This window comes from Pundamilia nyererei, unplaced genomic scaffold (assembly GCF_000239375.1).
Source record: "Pundamilia nyererei isolate P.nyererei 1_Seehausen unplaced genomic scaffold, PunNye1.0 scaffold00227, whole genome shotgun sequence".
NCBI lineage: Eukaryota > Metazoa > Chordata > Actinopteri > Cichliformes > Cichlidae > Pundamilia > Pundamilia nyererei.
Window position 1 is genome coordinate 599,002 of NW_005187628.1, and position 22,253 is coordinate 621,254.

The 22,253-nt window shown below is 39.9% G+C and overlaps 1 protein-coding gene across 1 annotated transcript in view; it reads right to left on the bottom strand.

The window, feature by feature from the left end:
• The window catches only part of ctnna2 (catenin (cadherin-associated protein), alpha 2), a 320,434-nt gene that overhangs the window by 3,106 nt on the left and 295,075 nt on the right, over positions 1-22,253 (bottom strand). Inside the window, exons 14-17 of the mRNA XM_005748704.1 lie at positions 18,508-18,621; positions 11,532-11,713; positions 10,467-10,572; positions 2,262-2,396 (exon numbers count right to left, since the gene is read on the bottom strand). Of these exons, the coding sequence (XP_005748761.1) occupies positions 2,262-2,396; positions 10,467-10,572; positions 11,532-11,713; positions 18,508-18,621 (537 nt within the window). The remainder of the gene's footprint in view (positions 1-2,261; positions 2,397-10,466; positions 10,573-11,531; positions 11,714-18,507; positions 18,622-22,253) is intronic.

The window sequence follows — 22,253 nt, forward strand, 5'->3', positions numbered from 1 at the left end:
AACGAGTAACTTGAAGTAACTGAGTTACTTTTGATAGAAGTAACTAGTAATGTAACTAAGTTACTAATTTAAAGTAACTTACCCAACACTGATCACTTGTCTTTAAACACTGCCTGAACTCTCCTGGGCAGACTTTTGGTTAATTTGTCTTCTTCAGGAATAGTTCTCCAGGTTTCTTGAAGGACATTCAAAGCTCTTCTTGCTGTGGCTACATCCAGGCTCTGGGCATATTTTTTTTTTTGGTACCCAATTTTTTTCTAATCTATTTATTTTTCTATTTTATTTTTCTAATATATCTGTAATTCATAAGGTCTATCTCTCTATTTCTATGATAATGTTGCATTGTGTGTTTTTCCACACAGCTATGATTTTAATGCATTAGCAGTGTGTTTGGGATCATTCTGAAAAATGAAGCTGTTGCTAATCAGAAGCTTTCCAGATGGTTTTGCACGGTGGATCAAATTGTGATGGTACCTTTTTGTATTCATAAGTCAATCATTTTCGATCCTGAACACTGCTGGCTGAAGTGCAGCTCCAATTTGAACCACAAATTTCAAATGATTCAAATGATGATGAATGGATTCATCACTTAATATAACCTGTTACCACAAAATTTCAGTCTAGTTCTTACATAATTTGGCGTGTCTCAGACTTTTCTCCTGTTTCCATTTCTTCCTTCCTATTTCTTAAGGACATGACTTTTAGATACTGTTCATCTGCTCTAGATTTCAGGGTCTTTTAGAAACTGTCCACTTGTCCAGTTTCCTCAGATTTTTTAAGGCCACACTGCACACCATAATGAAATTTGTTTTTGGCTAACAGCTCTCTAAGAATTACGTTGTTGTTGCAATACTTGTATCGTGTGCTTGTCAAACTCTGTTATTTTTGGCATTTTTCATGGATTCAACTAAAGAGCAGGGAACAAATGATGTGTTTATGCAAGTAAGTGACTAAAGATAGCAAAGAATGAATTTTAAATTGTAAGTTGTCTGTTACGTTCAGACACAACACTGCTTCATCCCTTGAATTAAGTGCCTTTTTTATACTTCCACTTATACTTCAGTGTTAAGTGGTTCAACAAAAATGCTTCTTTAAAAATGATAAGGTACAAGGACTGGACTAGAAGTTAGTAAAAAACAGCAAAAAACTTTCAAAGCCTGGACAACTATTGTTTAAAACCAAAAATCACAATAACATTTGGCTCCTTGGAATCAAAATATGAAGAAATGAAGGGTGACTCAAGACTTTTGCACAGCAGTGTAGATACAACACCTAGAAGGTCTGTGCCGCAACCAGCAATTAGAGAGGATAAAAACACGGCTCTCACTATATGACATCTTATTTTAGCAGTTCTTAATTAGCAGAGGCAGGGGTCAGGTGCACCTCTGTCTCCGTCTGTTTTGTTTGGCTGACATTTAAGGGTCGTGGCCAGTGGGCCTCCTCCTACATCACACTGAGACGAGTCAACAGTTTAGATTTAATGAGTGTGGACTCCAGCTGGCCACCATGAAAAGGTTAAAATCTCAGCGGGGCTTGCATATCTCATGTGAGACAAACATTAGAGTCCTGAGAAATTAAGAAGTGTATCAACGCAGGATGCGGGGAAATCCAAAGCAAAGATAAAAGTCAAATTTGTTTTTAGTTGGCTCCATTGAAACAGATCTTTTATTTTTTTTCCCCTGATAATATCTAAATTCACAAAAACTGGTCAGTAAGGAGAACTGCAGGGCTCAACTTTAATAGTTTAAAATGTGTTTAAAGTCCACACATGCTGCACTAATGATGATAGAAGAGACTCGTATACCAGCTATTTTATAAGTTATACAAATGATACTGTTTAGAAAGGTTCATAAAATTGTGCATTGTTGTAGTTTTTGTATTAACTTCTATATTTCCATACACTGAAAAACATGGTGGATAAGAAGTTTAAGAACCTCATGAATATTAAATCCAAGCAACATGGAATAATTGTCTGATTTTGGTTGGAGCACTATTAGGAGTTCATGAGGCATGAACACTACAACTGGAAAAAAGCCCGTGGTGCATATTTCAGGTATTATTAGATGGCAATCGTTTTGAAATAATTGCATCAGCCATAATCTACATGACCCTTTATCTCATCTTCCAAGCTTCATTATGACCTTGAAAAAAAAGATTTGCCCATCCGCAGCACGGAGCATAAAAAAGGTCTTAAATGGATCAAGTCTAGTGAATCTACGCTTAAAGCGTGTCTACAACATCAGTGATAGTGAAGCACTTACCCCAGACACGATGAGCTCTCCACCCAGATTCTGGACCTCAGCTTTCACCTTGCTGCAGATGTTGAGCTGATGACAGTACAGGGCAATTCTCTGAAGGTAAGCCAGCAGATCCTGCTTGCATGCTGAATCAGGGCACTGAATGGAAAAGAGGTGCAAAGACACATGTAGTCTATATATGATCATGGCAATTAGACTTTAAATTAACAGCAGCAAAACCCAACAGTTTTTACTTTTTCATCTTTAGCCTCCTCACACTGACAGCTGTGCATCATGATTCAGAAATTCTGCAATACAAATAAAGGGATGTGCCCTGAAATGTACACTGTTTTGATGAAATAGTTTCCAATGCAAAGGATATAAGCACAGAGAATTACATACATCTTCCTGCATCATCACAATGATGTGTAGTGACATGCAAATGTGATTATTGCATCTACAGTGGGGGAAATAATTATCTTATCCCCTGCTGAATCTGTGAGTTTGCTCACTTATAAAGAAATGAACAATGTCTAATTTTATAGTTTATTCAATGAGAGGAAAATCAATTTATAACTTTTGTTTTTTTGTTTCTTTCTGGAATTTTGTTTGATATTCTTTCTCCATTAAAATCAAACTATCACCTGTTAATTTCTTTGTAATGAGCAAACTTACAAATTCAGCAGGCGATCAAATAACTATTTCTCCCACTGTATGAAGTGAAATTTGTATACATGGCTGAAAATGTTTTTACATTTTGATCCAGTCAAAGCCATGGAAAATGGTCTTAGGACTTGTTTCAGACATTATTGCCAAAATCTAAGTCTATGCCTATCGCAGAACTACCATCTGGATTAATGGCGGTACGTTTTCCCCAAAAAATAATTCAGATCCAAGTCCTCCATCAAATTGGATTGTTATAATAGTCATGGTGTCTGAAGTTGAGCCGGTTTTAAAATATAACACCAAGAGAAACAATCCTAAACAAACCAAACAAAAAAATAGGAACAGCGGGGTTCCGGCGTTTTTGGTTGCTAATTACACATCTTTGCGCGAAGCACGAAGGCTGTTGCTCAATATTTTTTCCCCCATTGTTAGTTGTTGCAGGCATGGGTTTCAAAGGCGAGTTGAGCTGCACTGCAGGGTGTCAAACACATTCATTTCACATGAAACAAGTTTGTCACAGCATGTTGCAGAAGAAGAAAGCAGATCAATCCACAATGAATGGACACAATATTTCAAAACCCAGAACGACTTGCTTCCACAGCAGCCTTTCTTCCCCTGTGGCCCACTTTTATATTATTTTTTTGAATCAGAAGTTCTGACCTGGTCCTGCTGGCCTTTGTGCTACTTCAACAGGAGAAAGACCAATCATACAGAGCAGCAAATGGACCAACAGGGAATAAGAGGACAGCCTCCTCAGGTATCCTACTATCACACAGTTTGCCCCTATTATTCCATCTGGAAGTCTTCCAGGAGTCAGCTATGGCCCACTAAGCTCCCAGTGGGTTAAGAACACTGCATCAGCTGCTTAAACACTGTGAGCATCATTTTGTAGCAGCACCTTTCTTCCAGCCATTAATATTAAACGGTCCTAACTAGGACATTCAGCACCACTGTGTGGGGAAATGCACAGCTCATTTCCTTGTCTTCTGGGCTCGGGTATATGGGGATGGCAAGTTAAACATCGAGCTGTGACATGAATATACCCCCTCCAGGACTTACAACTTTCCTGGCTTCCTGTTTCATCTCCTTCTACCTGAGACAAGGCCTCCTGGGCCAAGAAAAATTGCATCGACCGGCCCAAAGTGCCCTTCACTGATGCTCACAAATGGATAGCAAAAGTCTGTCTTTTGTCTTTGGTGAAATGTTTGGAGTTTTTTTTCTCCTTTCCAACCTACAAATATAATTGCAAAAAGCAATTCAAGGCATAGTTACGGCGAGAGCAGGACTTTCAACAGCACAATAAAGCACCATCTTCCTCTCACTGAGTGCAGACTGAGGGCGAGCTGCTAGCTCATAAAGCAGCCAGTGAGGGTGAAGCGTCTCTTTGGGCATTATCACTGCACCGCCAGTCCTGGCTAGAATAACTGCTAACTGCACTTCGCACTGCTGGCACTTCACACTATTGCCCGAGGCAACTTTGATGCAGACGTGACACAATTGTTCCCTATTGTACAGTTGACTAATAGCCCAGTTCTTCCACAGATTCCCTGTTGATGTAAATAAATTGTATGGCCCATTACTTTGCCTGGCTCATTGAAGCCCTCTCTCTTTATAGCGAAATAGGATTCATTACTGTCTAGTCAGGAAACAACGTGCAGTGACAACTGGACTTTTTCGGCCTTCGCCAAACTCTCTCTGACCTTCTCTCTTCTTTCACTATTATATGAACATTTTATATTAGTGTCCAGAGGAACAAGAAAGAGAGTTCTTTTTTGTTTTTGCATAATTTGGCCCTAAATGAATAAAACATGCTCCAAATGGATAATTTAGCAAGATGATGTGAACTCTCTTGCTAAGATGAGGGCAACACCATCAGAGTGTGGCAGTCTGTCAAAACACAAGTCACACCTCACGCTGATGCTGCATTTATAAGCAGGCTTGGACTTTTTCTCCTAAATGATTCACTTTGTAAGAAGTAGTAATTAGTAATCAGAAACTGTTTCGCTCGCAGCCTGAGCTCTGTTGTGGTTTTGCCTTTATTGTAGCGTTTTGTTGTGCGTTAAATGGATAACAGTAGACGAAGACAAGGATGAAATCTGAAAAGGCTGACTTGAAGATGGTACGATGACAGATTCAAATAGAGCATGTTACACTCAGTTACACAATATGTCTTCTAGCTGACTGGACAGCTACAGTCTCTCTGATGGTAAGCTGTCACTTGTCAGTTACGTCAAGATAGCTGGTAATCTTTCTATTTGCTCATTCAGTCTTTGCATCTCCACCAAAGGCCGAGCACTGTTGTGCTCTCATACATACTAAAATCACTTATTCTATTTTAGTGCATTCCTAATGCACCGCATCTTCTTTTTATGATTTATTCCATTATCTGGCATGTTGCACAGGAAAAGTCTTAAAAGATAAATTACAATTTCCCACCATCGACAAAATAAATAATTCAAGTGACCTTGAGTACCATTCATGATTTTTTAAAACATGTGACTATTGATTTACATCTAAAATGTGCAATTTCTGCCCAGAATTAAAATTATTATTAACTGAATCTTCTGCTCAGGTTGTGTCTTACCTATAAGAGCTACAGACCCCCCCCCCCCAAAAAAAACCAAACAACTTATAATGTCAGATACATCCTCTTCACTTCACACACTTGCAATGTGGTCACATAATATTTTAGGTAAAAAAAGGATTTTAACAAATGATCAAACAAAGCACACGGAAGATCTTCCACACAGCTTTTCACTCGGCGACAGGGATGGTAGGTGGACTGGTTTTGATAAAGTGCTTTTCTACTCTACCTGAGCACTCTCCAAGCCACAATCATTCAAAGACATCTACTTTGTCGAATATTACACTGAATATGGGCACTGTATCACACTTACAAGGTCACTCTGTATGATGCCTTTCTAAGAATAGCTCCAACCTGAAGTTCTTACCATCTCAGGTGTAGTCGTATTTTCTCACCTTGACATGCTACACAGAAATGTAAAGACACCTACGACAACTGTCAACACAGATACCAAGTACCTGCGCTGACAGAATGACTCGGCAATCAAAGTGTGCCTGCCTCAAGCCAAGTTATTCATACTGCTACATGTCACAGTTTTTCATAACGCTGTGCTCTGCGCTACACAAACTCCTAAAGATAAACTTGGTGGCGGTTGGTGTCATAAGAATCCTAACAGCGTGAGGAGTCCAAAGATGTGCTCGCTGAGATCTTCAAACCCCAGTTTCACTTCTTTTGCCGGGACATTCAAAGTCACCTGAAAAGCTGCTATGTTGTGACCCATTTATGTCCACAGAAGGCAGTCAACACTCGCTCCTCTGTCGAATGATAAAAACATTTGTGATCGGTCAGATGCATCTTTGAATTTGCCTCCAGAACTGTACATATAAGACACCATAACTTTGATCTTCTAGCTGTGTGGAACAACAGCTGGAAGGATCTCTGATGCTGTCCTCAGTCTCCATCAAGATGACGACACACCCACGGTTTTCCCTCAACTTTACTCGCTTTTCAGAACCTCAAATTACCTTTTGCTGCATTTCCAAACTCCATTTATCAGCTGCTGTTTGAGGTGACGGCTACAGCTTTTTGGTATTTATTAATTTGCGGCACATTCATGTTTAATGCTTTTCATTCATCAACTGCATTTATTATTCATGCGTAATTAGCATCTTTGTGGCGTTATTGTTGCGTCTGTGTTTGTTGTTGTTATAAATAAATGTTTCATATTTTCATCAGGTGCATCAGGTTCCTGTTTTCTTAAAAATACTTTCAGTTATGTCTTCTAAGCTCACTTCCTGTCTTTAAATGGGTATGCCTTGCGGAAACAGACACACTCTCTACTTTTAAGATTACATTTAAAAATTTCCTTTTTGATAAAGCTTATAATAATTGTTAGATCAGGTGACCCTGAATCCTCTCTTAGTTACGCTGCAATAAGCTGCCGGGAGCTTGAATATTTCATATTCACTCACTGTGTTTATATACCACTCTGTGTTTAATCGTTAGTTATTATTAATCTCTGGCCGTCTTACACAGCGTGTCTGTTCTCCATCCCCTCATCCCCAACCTGTTGCGGCAGATGGCTGCCCTTCCCTGTTCCTGGTTCTGCCGAAGGTTTCTTGCTGTTAAAAGGGAATTTTTCCTCCCCATTGTCACCAAGCGCTTGCTCCTTTGAGGCCATTTAATTGTTGGGGTTTTCTCTGTGTTATTTTAGAGTCTTTACCTCATAATACAAAGCACCTTGAGGCAACTTGTTGCTGTGATTTGGCGCTATACAAAGAAAATTGAATTGAACTGAGTTGAATTATGTTAAACCGCGATCAAGCCTCAACGTCTGGCTGTGTTCACATAAGCTTTATTGTTGTGCAACAGTGGGACAACAATACCACTGTGCTATATTGGAAAATACACAGTTTTTGCTTGCCAACATGTGCATTCAGAGTACTGTTAAAAACACATAACACAAGCAAAAAGATGCTTCAAGAGAGAAAAAAATGCACATTTGGATTAGAGACACGGTTTGAGGAAAATCGGGGTGTTGGACGCTTAAACTGAATGAAATGATGAATTAGATCTTTAGTATGCATGTAGGGGTTAACAAATCAAGCACCATGAGAAAATGAAGAGGGAGAAATAGAGTCGAAAAAAAGACATTGCTGGAGTGAAATGGGGTGAAGTGCCTCTAGGGTTTTTTTCTATGTCATGTGCTGTGCTCAAACGACTATGAAAGTCCCCCACTTCCATATTGAATTGCCTTCTGCCTCACATGTGCTCATCAATAGGGCTGACGTGGAGTCATGGTGACAAGGTTTGCTACTTATGGGACCTGCCTGAATGCAGCGGAGAAGGCTTTACTTTTACTGTCATGCCACAGTGCTCTCGACAAGCACCGGTTACAATGACTACAATGTGCGAATGCAAAACACTTGTCTTTATCCACAACAATAAAGGTCATTTGATTTGTTGTGTAATTCCATTAAGATGCTTGATATAAGCAAACTTTTCAGCTTTTAACTTTTATTAACTCACTCCGATTACTAGATGGCATGGCAGCAAATGGACCGAGTGCCCAACATGAGAACCTTCAGAATAAATACATGCTGGAAATGAAAAGGTCCTCAAGTCCCACTTTAATTTCAGTACACAGTGCTGATGTCCCTGGAAGTGTAGCAGAAGGTTCTGAATATTCAATAAACACTGGTCTAGGAAACATTTAAGTGAGAATTAAAAATGGCAAGCCACCTGCTCTTTTCATTACGGCAACTGTTGATTCAGACACAGGCTCTGGAAGTGATTTGCCATGTGACAGATTCACTCCTACCTAAACCCTGTTAAACACTGATCATCACTTGGCAGTCTACGAGCCAAGAAGTGAATACAAAGGCACACAAATACAAATCCGTGCTTCTTTTGTACTCTCTGTCCCAGATATTTCTCTCAACAGCATACGCGACACCAAACAGAGGCAAATGTTTTCACACATGGAAACATGCAAAAGAGCCCGAAATTTTGTTCTGTAGTGCAATATGGTCTGGAGAGCAGGATAGTGTGACACGAGCAGAAAAGTGCCAGCTTTGACTAAAGATTCCTTCTGGGCCACTGAAAGCTTAACATACTCTGCAGCCTTAAAAACTAGTGGGCATTCTGTGCTGTGGTAGGAGCAGAAGGCTTGTTGATATATTGTTGTGAAATCACATATTGTCACAAGAAGGCACAAGATAAAGAACATTTAAAAGAGTTGGTCAAAATCCTCTTTGGTTGAATCCACATTCAAGGAAAAATGTTACAAAGGTTATTTCTTTTCTCCTTTTTTTGTCTTTTTTTAAGATGTCGGACATCTAAATAGCTTTTCAGCATATTTTAATTTTCCAGAAGGTTAGGTCATAGGCCAAAACAAAAGGGTTTTCTCATTTAAAGGCCTTTGGTACTAAAAGTCTGCAAAGAAAATATCTCCACACCATTACATCAGCATCACCAGCCTGAGCTGCTGACTCTCTCGTTCATCATCTGAATGCTGCAGCAGAAATCAAGACTCATCAGATGAGGCAACTTTTTTCCAGTCTTCCATTGTCCAGTTTGGTGAGCCTGTGTGTAGCCTCAACTTACTGTTCTTAGCTGGAGTGGCAGCCAGTGTGCCCTTCTGCTGCTGTAGCACATCCTTTTCAAGGTTCAATGTGTATTTCAGAGATGCTCTTCTGAATACCTTGGTTGTAGTGACTGGTTATTTTGTTACTTTTGCCTTCCTATCAACTCAGAGCAATCCGATTATTCTCCTCCAACCTCTGGCATCAACAAAACATTTTCACCCAGAGACTTGCTGCTCCTTAGATATTTTCTGGGGGAGCAGCAGTAAATATCTTATAGATCATTCCCTATAAACCCTAGAGACGGTTGTGTGGGAAAATCCCAGTAGATCAGCAGTTTCTGAAATACTCAGACCCTCTCGCCTGACACCAACAACCATGCGACATTTAAAGGCATTGAAATCACCTTCTGCAAATCCCTCTCTGATGCTCCGTTTCAACTTCAAAGCTTGTCTTGACCTTGCCTAAACATACTGAGCTGCTACCATGGGACTAGCTGATCAGATATTGACATTAACAAGCAACTGGACAATAAAATGAACAACAAAGTGAATAAAGTTGAATAATACATAATATAGTGGTTAGTGAGTGTATGTGGCAATGTTATCTGGTCAGTTTTCATGGATGTACACACTTATTATGCATATAACATATAAAATAAACTTTAAGTATAGAGATTATACTTATAAAAACCTTGTGCTTTTCACTAACGTGGCTGTGTGTGATGATGTATGACGCTTTATGGAGGCTTCAGAAAAAGATTTCACTCTAAAATTTAGCTTCATTTCTTCAGCTAAGCAGCAATGGATGGAAGCCCAGTGTGTGTTAGTGAAACCAACAATAATTATTCCAAAGGTTTGCTAGCTAACAGCAGCAGCAATTACAATGACAACAGGCTGCCTTAATGAATCAGTGAGTATAGAGCCTAAGTTTATTCTCACTTCTTATTAGAGACAGATGAAATGAAGAAGAACATTATGCATTACCTGGAGTGCTGCTAGCATTTTGAAATACCTCCCACTTCATTTGCTGTACACACACATACACAACATACACACGTATTGCTTTTCACTTCCATCTTCCCCCGGCGCAGCGCTGATTGATTAGATATTGAAAATGGTCTGTCAGCGTGTTTTAGAGAGGTACTCATCTGATAATGAATGCAACACCTCGGTTGGGAGCTAATTATATTAGAGACACAACTTGGTTCTGCTGTCTTGCTCTCTCAGTGTTGGTCCCTTTGGGAGACAAAGTCATGCAGAAACACACCCTGCTGCTTCGGCAAGGCTCATCAATGCCCACAGTAAAGATTTCCATCGGCCATGCCGGCTTATTCACAATTTGCTCCTCCGCCAGAAACCGTGACACAGTCAGAGACACATTTAGTCTGATACAAAGTACGTGTATAATGGCAAAAATTAAACTAAGCAGACACAAACTGAGTTGCAAAGCTACCTGATCTGCAACAGCACGGGCCAATTTGTCCATCCTCGAACCAGCCTCTGCAATTTTCTTAGCCGCGTTGATCACATCTGAGGAGTTCTTCAGGGGGCCTTTGCCTCTGGGAAAATTCAAGGAGAGAAGAAGGGAAAAAAGGGATGGTGGGTGGAGTTGCAGAGGCAGGAGGCATGCAGAGCTTCCCTTTAAAGACTGCGCTCACCCCAGTGCTGCACAGGCATGTAGGGAAGCTAATTTGCTGTTTGTGGCATTAAAAATATGACACAATACAATAACAAAGACATTCCCAGATAATGGATGAAACAAATACAGTCTACCTGTATCCCTAATGATCCATCTTGGAGACATGCTTTGAAGCACTCTCCAAGAAGGAAACAATTTATGCTTTAAAAGCAAAACATGAAAATTTTCAGAGAAGTTACGGTAAAAGGGAAAAAATACAGGAGAGGAAACCAGATCGTTTGTGATCTAACTAGGGGTTTTTTTCTTTCTTTTTTGCAACAAAGGGGAGAGTTAATGTGGATAAGAGAACTGTGCCTGCCTCTCACTGATGTCTCATTTTTAGTCACTGGAAGTTGAAACTTCCATTCAGTTTGTTCATGCCAGCGTGAGTCAACGGGGTCACTGCCAAGTAATAACGGTGCAGTCACAGCACCGCAGTCACAAACACTCATGACTAATCATGGTTCTGATTTCCACCAGCCGCAATGGTGTGACCGGTATTGCTTTCACCTTGTGAGTGTTTGTGCGCGTGAGTAAGTGTCATCGTGGCAAAACGTGGTCCTGAGGACACCTACGGATCACGAACTACAGGTGGCTTAAGTACTGTGGCAGGGTTAATGTGACTGTCTGAACGCTCAGATTAAGGAGACAGCTGGCTTTAAAAAAAAGCAGGAGTCAACATATAGCCCGTCTCTGAACCATGACAACCATTACAGTCTGATCATAACAAAGTGCTTTTTTTGCCTTCAACAAAACAGAAAATAGTTTGCTTTTCAAACAATCTCCATCTGCATAATTTTCACATTTAAAATAAAAATGTCCACTGTGTGTCACTCTTACCTGGTGAAATCTGTCATCTCCATCATGATCATGCACATCTGCTTGGCGAGCACAATGATGTCGTTGCCATTGTCGTCCCACTTGGCAACTTCTGCGTCTAACTTGCACTTTTCCTGTCTGAAGCTCTCCACCTGCTCAGCAATCTTTGCCTTCTCCTCCTGGGGAAGCTGTGCCATGATGGCCTGCAGGCAACACGGGAGTATGAAGGAAGCAAAAAGCATTAGAGGAGGAGGAAGATATTATGAAAGGGTACATTTGAGCTGAATAAATTGGGAAGATGGCTCATGAGGGAAAAAACAGTGGAGAAAATAAAGGAGAGAGCTAAAGTTGGGAAGGAGAGAATGAGAAGGAAATGAGAAAGAAAGGGGGATTATGCTAAGAGAAAAAGCATAGAGGGCATTTATAAAAGAGCTGTTGCACCATTTGTTCATTTTTTTCCCTTCTGGTACACTTTTTTATCCACTCAACAAAAACTTGGACAAAAGTTAAACATTAAATCTGGGGTCTGATGACTTGCTCCTCTGAAACACTTCAAAATAAAGTTCTAAACTTTATATTTAATGACTGGAACTTTTCAAACCACTTGACATCTTATATCCATAAAAAGCAAATCCATTTTTTTTATTCGCCTTCATTTTTTTTTCTCCTTCCAAGAGAATACATTTGCTCTCTCAGCGGCCTTTGGGGGCAGGTCCAAAATGGCATAAATCTTGTGGCAAGGTCACAGGCGCAGTAAGGACCCAGTATTATTTGGGAGATAAATGTATAATTACCTCGCTTCTTAGACCAGAGAATGAATAATGCATTTGTTCAACATTATGTCAGGGAGGTGAGATGGAAGGAAGAGTAACCTGGTTTCCATTAGGTCGATTCTATTGACTCGAGAGGGCGAGAGAGAAAACGAGTACAGTGAAAAAAGGAAAGTCACCATTGTTTTTTAACCTCATCTATTATTGACTGCCCTCCAAGAATTGCCATTCTCTTAATGAAATAATCACCCTACTCCTCCCTTTCCCTCTTCCTTATTCCCTCTCTCACAGCAAAGCTGGTGTGTGGGGGTGTGGGGCGAGCTTGATGAGCGAGTGCGTCACTTTGCTCAGTGCCCCTGGTAGATGCGTGAGGAGGGAAACGGGAGGGGGGGAAAAACCATAGACGACTTGTCTTCTTGAAATTCTTTGAAAGCGAATAAGCATAGGGGAGAGGGCCAACAATGAAAAAGAGAAAATTGAAATTACAGACAGAAATAGGGAAGCATGGAGGCACAATTTTCTCATCAGAGGCCAGCAGATGCGTCCATGAGCTTTGGCCTACTGATCACTTTGTGAGCGGGGTGCTGCAAAGCTTTGATGGCGGTTAGCTTGAAAAAAGAAAAGAAAGAAAAAAGCCCATACGGCATAAACAAACAAGCAAAACCAGCCCCCTCAAGCCCAGTGTAGATTTCCTCTGCTGCTTGTGCCAAGACACACAAACAACAGAGCTGAAGCAAATCCCATTTAACAGCATGTGGGGTGAAAACACTGCTCATACTTAAAACAAATACCAAGTTACTATGTATTCAGACTGCACAATGAGGAATAAACCATTTAAATCACACAAGTGATTCCAGCAGGGCAAACTTCTATTCGCACTGCAGGTATGCCTGCGCGCGTTGCTCAGGGGCTCTGGGTCCTCGGCACCGCTGACTGGCTGAACATCGACTTTGCACTCGCTCGTCTACACATCAAAAGCACGTCCAAATGTTAGTTCACCAAGGAATCACGAGTGGTTCTGTGTCGCATAGCGTCCCAATGATGATTTTTTTATGGATGGCAATTTGCAGAAATCGTAAAAGATGTGCTACATGATAAAAAAGTTAATACATTCAAATGGGACGAATTTATGCCAATTAAACAAGGATACTGTGTCTATTTTTCTTTATTATTTTGGCATTTTTTTGACGTGGAAGAAACTCACCCAGAAACAGTCACAGCCTACTTTAGCAACTTTATTTTATCAGCAATGAAAACATGGAGCCAAGTCACCAGCAGCACGGCACTGCCTCACCTCAGACAACCTCAAATATAGCTGTTTTTAATTTTCAATTTATTCTTCAAAACTACCTAAGAATCTTAATCTGAACACATCTTAACACATTGCCTTAAAATAACCGTACAGTTATTTTAATATACATTTTTTGGACTGTGTAAGCCACTTAAAAATGTTGCTGTTTTCTTCTAATCTTTAAAACAATTTTTTTTAAAAAGCATCATAATTACATGTCATCCCCCCCATGATATCAAAAATGGTGTCAAGGATCAAGTATTTCTGTGGGCATCAGTATCGAGTTTAAAATTCTTGGATGGTGGCCACACTAATATGTTGCATGAACTGCTCTGCTCACTCTTTTCATGCACACCTGCTTCCTTCTCGCTGACCTGAATCTATGTCGCTGCCACTGGTGTTACAGTTGTTCTTACAGCATTTCAAAAGCTTTTTAAACCCCACAGTCCACTGGTGGGGAAGTCACAACCTGCTGAGCTGAGCCTCAGGTGTGTTCATGTGGGAAATGACAAGGTCAAAGTCTAAATGCCAAGTATTAACACTTAGCCACATTCTACATTTATATTCTTGAAATTCTCGGCTGATTTTTTTTGCTTTGTTCTATGTAACACCGCTTGCTGTTTCTCAGCTCTAAGAAAGTTTTATTTATGTTGCTGATTTGAATTGCAACCTGTTCTTAAATTCAAATGAGTCTGAATAATACTTCAAGTATTCACAAATATAATCTTGAGAACAACAAAATATATTTTAGTCCAGATTCGTTAAAGGTGCTTGTGCTCTCAGCAGGTGGGGTCTGACGATTCAATAGCCCCCCCTTGGATATGACTTGCTGATTACATGTTCACATCTTAGTGTGGCCAAAAATATAATGCACTGTGAGTGCTGCCTCAGTAATAGGGACACTGGTGCTTGTGCTGTGACAGGCAGAGCTCTCTGACCTCAGGTCTCGAAGGTGGTCATTATCATCTTTGCTGTTCACATCTTTCCTGCACCCAACTGTTGAGGCATCAATAATTCACTTATTTCTATTATTATACTGAATGGTATGCTGCCAGTGTCAAAAAGGCTGGGTACGCCATTAGGAGAAACACATGGTATGTATGGTATGGTTTTGCAAAATGCCACTGCAATGAGGCAGGGAAATAAAAATGTAAATTGAGAATCAGCGATCCTCTAGATGCACCAAAAATGTTTGTTTTTTTTCATTCTCCCCATCTTCTGCTTGTAGAAACTACATAAAACGAAGTGAAACTGCTCTCCTAAACAACTAAAGGGAGCGAAAAGTCTCTTGAACTCAACAATTTAGAGTGAAAATTCCTTCTCTAAAATTAGGGATCAGGGGAAGTTGGGGAGAGAAAGTGAGGGATTTGGTTAGTATACCGATTCACTCTGAAAACGGCGTGACAAAAGAGAGTGCGTCAGGGAGGAAAAGAGAGAGAAAGAGGTTCTGAACACAAAAGAGAGCTGCAAGCACAGGGGTAAACACACGAGCCAATTGGGACGTCAGGGGAGCAGGAAGGGCCCCTGGTGAAGCACCCCCCCCTGCCAAACACACATGAGCGCGCGCACACTCACACACACCGTCGTCTCCTCCTCCTCCTTCTATCCTGCACTCTAGAATTCACTTATCCCCAAATCCCTTTCCCTACTTTACTGATAACAACAAGGAGCGGGCCTCTGGAGCTTAACATAGTGGCAAATCCGGCCGAGGGAGTTCTGTGCCAATACACTCTGCGGCTCGGCTACGTCTGCAGGGATTAGAGCGCTTTCCGGGTTTCTTCACCAAGTGCGGCATCTTGAAATGACTTTAATTTGTTTCATTTGAAATAAACTGCCCAGACACTCAGAGTTCAATTTTATGGATGACCTATCAGCTGTTATCCAATCACAGTGTTAAGAAATGTTTGCCGTGTGTTGGGGTGCTTTATGTTTGGCTCCCCGTGCATTATCTGTGGCTTGTTATAGCAGCAGAGTTTGCTTCGGCATGTTCTGATAGAAAGAGACACTATACAAAGACCCAATTCGCCTCTGTGTTTTTCTGCCCCCTCATTATACATGTTTGCTTTAATAACTTGGCTTTATGCAAAAGTATAATACAAGTGAAAAGCAGAGCACCACACAAGCCTGGGGAACAAAGGCTCCTGGGACTGCCCTAGACTTAATTTGATTTTTTCCCCCTCTCTTTGGAGAAAGAAAGAGATTGAGGAACTTACTGAAGATATCATGCCTGTGTCCTGTGTGTGATACGACATACTGAAGGGGCTTGGAGGGATCGTGACTGTAAACCCCAGTATGCTCGTGTCAACTCCTATGGCAAAACCAGATTACGCTTTCTCTTGTCTCTTTGAATAGAAACACAGCTCGCTAGCATGGACTTGGCATGACCGTGAGAGGATAGCAAGCTCTATCCTGACACAACTGGATGAGGCAGACTGGGCAGATCACCAGCGGTTCACAGCAAAAACATCTTTTATGAATGCACTTGCCTCATGCATGTTTAAGCTCTGAGGGCATAACAGTAACCATGAGTAAAACAGGCAATATCAATTAACTATGTGAGAGGCTTTGTCAGCACGCCAGATACTAAGAAGGCACCACATGACGATGCAAACTCAACGTACAAATGCGAGTAATCACATTTGATAACCCGCTATGATATATGGCTTTTTGATTTAAACCACCTTATATCCTTATATCGCAGTAATAAGTTATGACAAAGGGACATGTTGTGACTTCAGACTGTTTCCAAGAAGAGCTGCCCACTCAAATCACAGCTGAATGCCAGGAAAACTAGTTAACAGTTTGGTGCTGTGGAGCTCCTTTGTGTGCAAAGGCTGGTGCATCTAAGCTCAGATGGCCACGCAACGTTACACCGCGGGTGCCTTAGTGGGAGTATACATACAGCAAACTTAAAGTACTTCGCACCCAGGACCCCTACAGTGCTGGATCGGCTATTGTGCACCCAAAAGCCTGCGCCTGTTCTTAATCCTCATAATTAGAATAAATTCTTACTCTTCATTTGAACTGACTGACATTTGTTCTCTTGACAGAAATCAAATCTAAAATATTCTTCCATGCTTGTATATAAAGTGTACATTATTGGTCTGTTTTTAAGGATGGAAAATATATCATTTGAATTTCCCTGAGTCATTTAAACATTTTCTTCTACGTGCTGCTAGTTCTTGATGTTCTGGGTGCTTTATTAAAAAATAAAACAGTGTCAGGTGTTCGATCAGATGCCAGATATGAGCTGTAATTAAATTTCACTCACAAGCACTTCCAGTATTGATTGTGACTTCCATCTTTTAGGTGCAAAGGCAGAAGTAGCAAGATGGTGTCATAGAGTCGTAATGTGGGAGGGAAGAGGTTGGGGTGGGTGGATGGTTCAACATGATATGCAGCTTTGCCCACAGGAGCCTATTTGTTTCCTTCTGCATTTCTCTCTTTAAACTATGAAAATAATCTTTAGCTAACCCAAGGCAATGATAAGAAAAAAAAAGAAGATTTTTTTGGTTCTGTTTTCAAGGGTTTGTTGGCAGGAATCATGTGATGATATTGAAAAGTTATACAACATGTTCTCATAGAAAACTTCCACTTATGGGTTAGTTTCTAAAATCCAATAATGGTAAATGAGTTGGTGCTTATAGAGTGCTTTTCTACTCAATTTGAGCACTCAAAGCACGTTCCTACTACAATCCTCATTCACCTACTTTTACATTCATTTTTTCTATGTAGTTTGAAGCACTTTTGCCCTAATGTTAAAGCACACAATGAATGCATTGGGGTCAACTCGGGGTTCAGAGATGTGCAGGTTGGATGAGCCAAGGATGGAACCACTGAACTTCTGATAAGTAGATGACCCACCCCAGAAAAAATAAGAAACAAACAAACAAAAAAACCAGATAACGGCCTTACTTTGAAGCCATGACCAGTAGACTACTGCGACTAAATATCTAACTGAGTCAGTTCATATCTCAGATTTCTGTAAAGTTATTTATTTCATATTCTGTATAGTTTTTCATATTTATATCCTGTTCATAGCCTGTACATAGCTTGTACTCACTACAGCCTGTACATACTTATAGTTATAGAATATTCACAACATACTTCATACCGTGTACTATTCTATTCTATTCTATTCTATTCTATTCTATTCTATTCTATTCCTGTCACACAGGCTACTGTCCAGCACAGGGTTCAGTAGTCATGAGTTAGCTGTTTTGTTTTACCTGTCAGCAGACACCACATGTCACATGTAGCACATTCAGTTATAACAAGCTGCTGTTTTGATGTGTTTTATTTCTCCCTTTTTATGCATTAGCCCCATGCGTGCACACTGTGGAGAGACACGGGCGGGATAATGCAGGTCTCTGCCACAGAGAGAGGTGTCGGGCCAAGTCGCACTCCTGCCATCCACAATCCATTCAACATGCAACACACCGCTAGTCTCTGTGTGTGTTGCTGGAGGGGAGCAAGCACTGATACCCTCTTAATGTCCTTTAAGCTGGGCCCAAGTGAAAAATCACTAATGTGAAACAAAGCCCAGACCATGGCGATCACGACTGAAGCCTTGGCTCAGCACTGCACTGTATTTTGTGTTGTGGCTAGTGTCTGAAGGGAATTTGGTAATTACTTTTGTGTTTGTGATTGCAATTTTACACCTGCCATCCCGGAACGGTGTTTATTTAAAATAATACAGCTTGTTAGGACCATTTAAATGGACTTATATGCTATGTAAATGGACACAGTTGGATGAATCAATTTATGAGTAGACAGGGAATGGGGACGAATGTATACAAAGCAGCAACACTATAGTCACTTTGGTATTTCTGCTACTCTTTACCCAAAACAAATATATGTTATTTTTTATGTCAGCTTTGATGTTGATGTGCATTTGAGCAGTTGCAGCACAGAAGGGATGTGAACATCCACTCACCCGGGCACTCTGTCCAGCAATAAGCTGGTCATCTTCAGTCTGGACACTAGTCCTGCTGCGAGTATCATAGTCCTCCTGTTCAAAGTCAGAATCATCTTCCAGCTCCTCTGGTGTCTGCAGCAAACACAAAGACAGAGATAAAGTCAGAGATCAGGGAACAAACTGAAATAGACAGCTGAAAAGGGCATTTTTTTCTGCTTTCAAGCCCCAATGTGCTGAAATCATGTCCTTCTGATGCGTAGAGAATGGCTTAAAGATCCCTGAAAAGTTAATTGTCTCTGCCATTTTCCTACGTAAGGTCTTCCGTCATATTAAAAACCATATCCAATAGGTATTTCCAAATCAAATTCACAACCATAATGATTTATGCATTATTTACTGAGTGCTAAAAAGACAAGTGGGAGGAAAGAGAAAGTCATCTGCGAATACATTTACTGTAACATGTCCCAAACCATGTTGTTTAACTGCAGGAGAATAAATCTGTGAACAACTTGCATTTGTGCATTATTCACAGGTAAATATCTGGACCCATTTCCACAAGATCATTGATTGTAACTGCAGTTTATACAGAATGATGTTAAAAAGGAAGCCAAAAAGGGCTGCCAAGTTTTAGTCAGTTAAGAGGAGGAAGCAGCTTGGGGCGGAAAGCGATGGTGCAGCAGAGTATTTGTGAAACAGAAAAGCTCAAAGTCAAAACTCTTTACAAATGAGCATAACAGAGATGCTACCAATATGTTTCAATCGCTTAAATATTATAATCAGTGTTATTATTAATTTTCTTTGAAACATTTTGACTTAAAGTCTTTAGCCAAAGTCTTAAGTTACTGTTTGAATCCTGACTGCTTTTTTTTGGCATAAGATTTAAAAACTGCTGTGCAGTGATTGTAAGTTCTTAATGTAATTCAAAGCTAAAATAGTTTCAAAGCTGGGGAAAAATCCCTGTGTGTTTCATCAAATAAAGAATTCAGAGGAATTAGCAAGAAGAAGAAATGAGAGAATATCTGCTTCAGTTTGTTTATAACTTTGTATGTGTTTTCTGTACTGTGAACTCAATCATTAATAAGCATCATTATTCCTCTCTGCTGTCTTTTAAGTGACGTCCCAATGACAAAGGCTGTTAGTTTGCCAGGTAACTTCAAAGCAAGTAGTTGATCTAACGCAGATGGATCAATTTTAACAGCATCACAATGATAACACAGCTGGGCGGCTTAGGTTCTGTGGAGCAGAGGATCAAATATAGACATGTATCTGTGTAAAATTATTCTTACATGGTGACAGCCTGTATTCACAGTTCTGTCACAGCTATGCTTGTGAAGTGCATAGTGTTGCCTGGTTATTTATATCGGTATTATAATAAACTAACAGTAGTTTAGTTTTTCTCAAAAGGAGCACTTACAGTATAAAACAGGACCACAAAAGTACCACAGGTTGCTAGAAGGCCTACATTTAACTGTGCTAAATTTCCTTCTTAATTTTAGTACAATGCGAATGATTTTCTTTCAACTCAATCAGTGATATGATTATTCTCTAAATAAAAATAAAAAATGTGCCCATTCTGCCCTAATGATTGCATCGTTGAACTAAGGAAATAAAAGGCAAAAGGGAAGAGCATTTACACACTGGAAATTTGCTACTTGTAATTTATTCACACAAATCTCAGGCCATATGGAGCTTCATTATCCATTCTTTAATTCAAGTCAGTTTGTTTGCTCACAATAGTGGGAATACAATTTCTTTATAGTTTCATAATAGCCCATTTCGTGCATATCCATTTGTAATAGGTTTTATAAAAGCAAATGTTTTATCAACTCATTCTACTGCAAACACCTACAATTTAGCTAGCATACAATTCATTTATTTTACTGTTTTATTGAACATAAAATCATTTTTTAATCATTTCTTTTGTTGGTAGCTTCACTAAATTATAGGATCTTGTTTCTTTACTTTCATTTTATAGATATGACAGTGTTATCCTGTCACAAATTAAATGCAGTGTATTGCTGGTGCAGCTGTTTAAGTCTTGGGTAAAATATCCAGGATAAGGGAACCAGTTGCTGACTATCTTTGTGAGACAGGTTATTCATGATAGCCAATTAAAAAAAAAAAAGAAAAAGAGCCAGCTGTGTGAATGTGCAGCAGCGAAGATGATCGGTTTTGCTTTTCGTCAATAAAAAAAAAGTCTGATTAGAGCTGTGATCACACAGACATTAAGACTGTAATAAAAAACAAAACAAAAGCAGCCCCCTCATTGATTTCAATCAGGTCATTGCGTGGGGGTGCCAACTCAGAGGTTGCGTTACCTTGGAGATTGTGTTGCTATGTGTATAGGTTTCTGCTATTTACCTTGTAATGATTTCAACAATCCTAAGGATCTTTCAATAAAAGAGGCCTGCTATTACGATTACATTTTACCATTTACACAGGCCATGAAACAACTTAACCCCATCAGATCACAGCAGCTCCTTTCATTGATTTCATTTTTAATCTGAATGTCTGGTAAGTTTGAACTTTCTAGGTGAGAAAGGCTGTAGGTCAGTTTCCTGAGACTGGGACACTGCGTAAATATTGGTTATATTGCAGTCTCCACCCATTGTTCAGTTTCATATCTCTTCCATTCTGTGCAATACTTACTACTTTCCCCCCTGCACTCCTGCGTGCATGTGTCTGCGGGTACATAAAGGCCAGGACAAAAACTATGTTTCCAAGAACTTTCATAATAACTTTCCACTCTACTCAAGTTCAGCCTCAATTTTTAAACACTGTGGAGAATTGGTTTCTTAATCCGCTGACTGCTCATGAGATCTGTGCTGTAAAAATTCTAAAGGAGCTATTACTCGGTCTAAGTGGGGGAAAATTTTAAAAAAGTACACTTAAAAAAAATAAAATAAAAATTACACGTGGCACCAACATTTGCTATTTATACAATGAAGTCAGACGACAGAGAAAGCAAGGATCTTCCAAGTTGTTTCCCCAGAAAGTAATTGTACTTGGATAGGATTATAAAGCCAGCTGGTCCCGGGCAGTTCAAAGCTGCCTGTTTTACATTATTTACTAACATCAAATTATTTTCCATAATTAGATTTTTTTCTTTCCGAAGCTGAACTGGGAAACCTTCCAGCCTGCATAAAGTTGAATAAATGAATTACGTGGTGAAAGAGGAGGGACAGTTGGGGTGGGGGGGGTGGGGGTGCAGATACTGTAACATCAGATTTGGTACGTGAAACAGCAGAGCTGGTATCTTGTTGTTATGGAGCCGTTTTATCGTGACACGCTGTCAAGGGTTCTGCCAGATTCATAAAACAGATCATGTGACAGTGGTGACACTCCAAATGAGAATTGAAGATTTCAATTATGCGCTTCTTCATCCTTAGGGCGGATGTATTTTTGTCACAAAACTTCCACTATCACCCAAGACAGACAGCAGCACAGTTTTCAGTGGGAATAAGGTCCCTGTGATGAAAAGCAACTCAGCACAAATTTGTCATGTTCACCAGTAGATTCAGGAAGTTTTTAATGTAACAGGTTTTATGATAGAAACCCCCCACAAAACACAGGTTATTACCTCAACAAGACAGATATTTAAACCAAATTTAAAATACGCTAATGATAGTGAAGCTGCAAAAAAGCATATATTCAAACTAAATAAGCTCAACATTAGGAAATGAGCAAACTGTTCAGATGTTTAAAATAAAAAACCCAATCAAATATATTGAATACACAGAAGAAGATGGGAAATTGGTGCAATT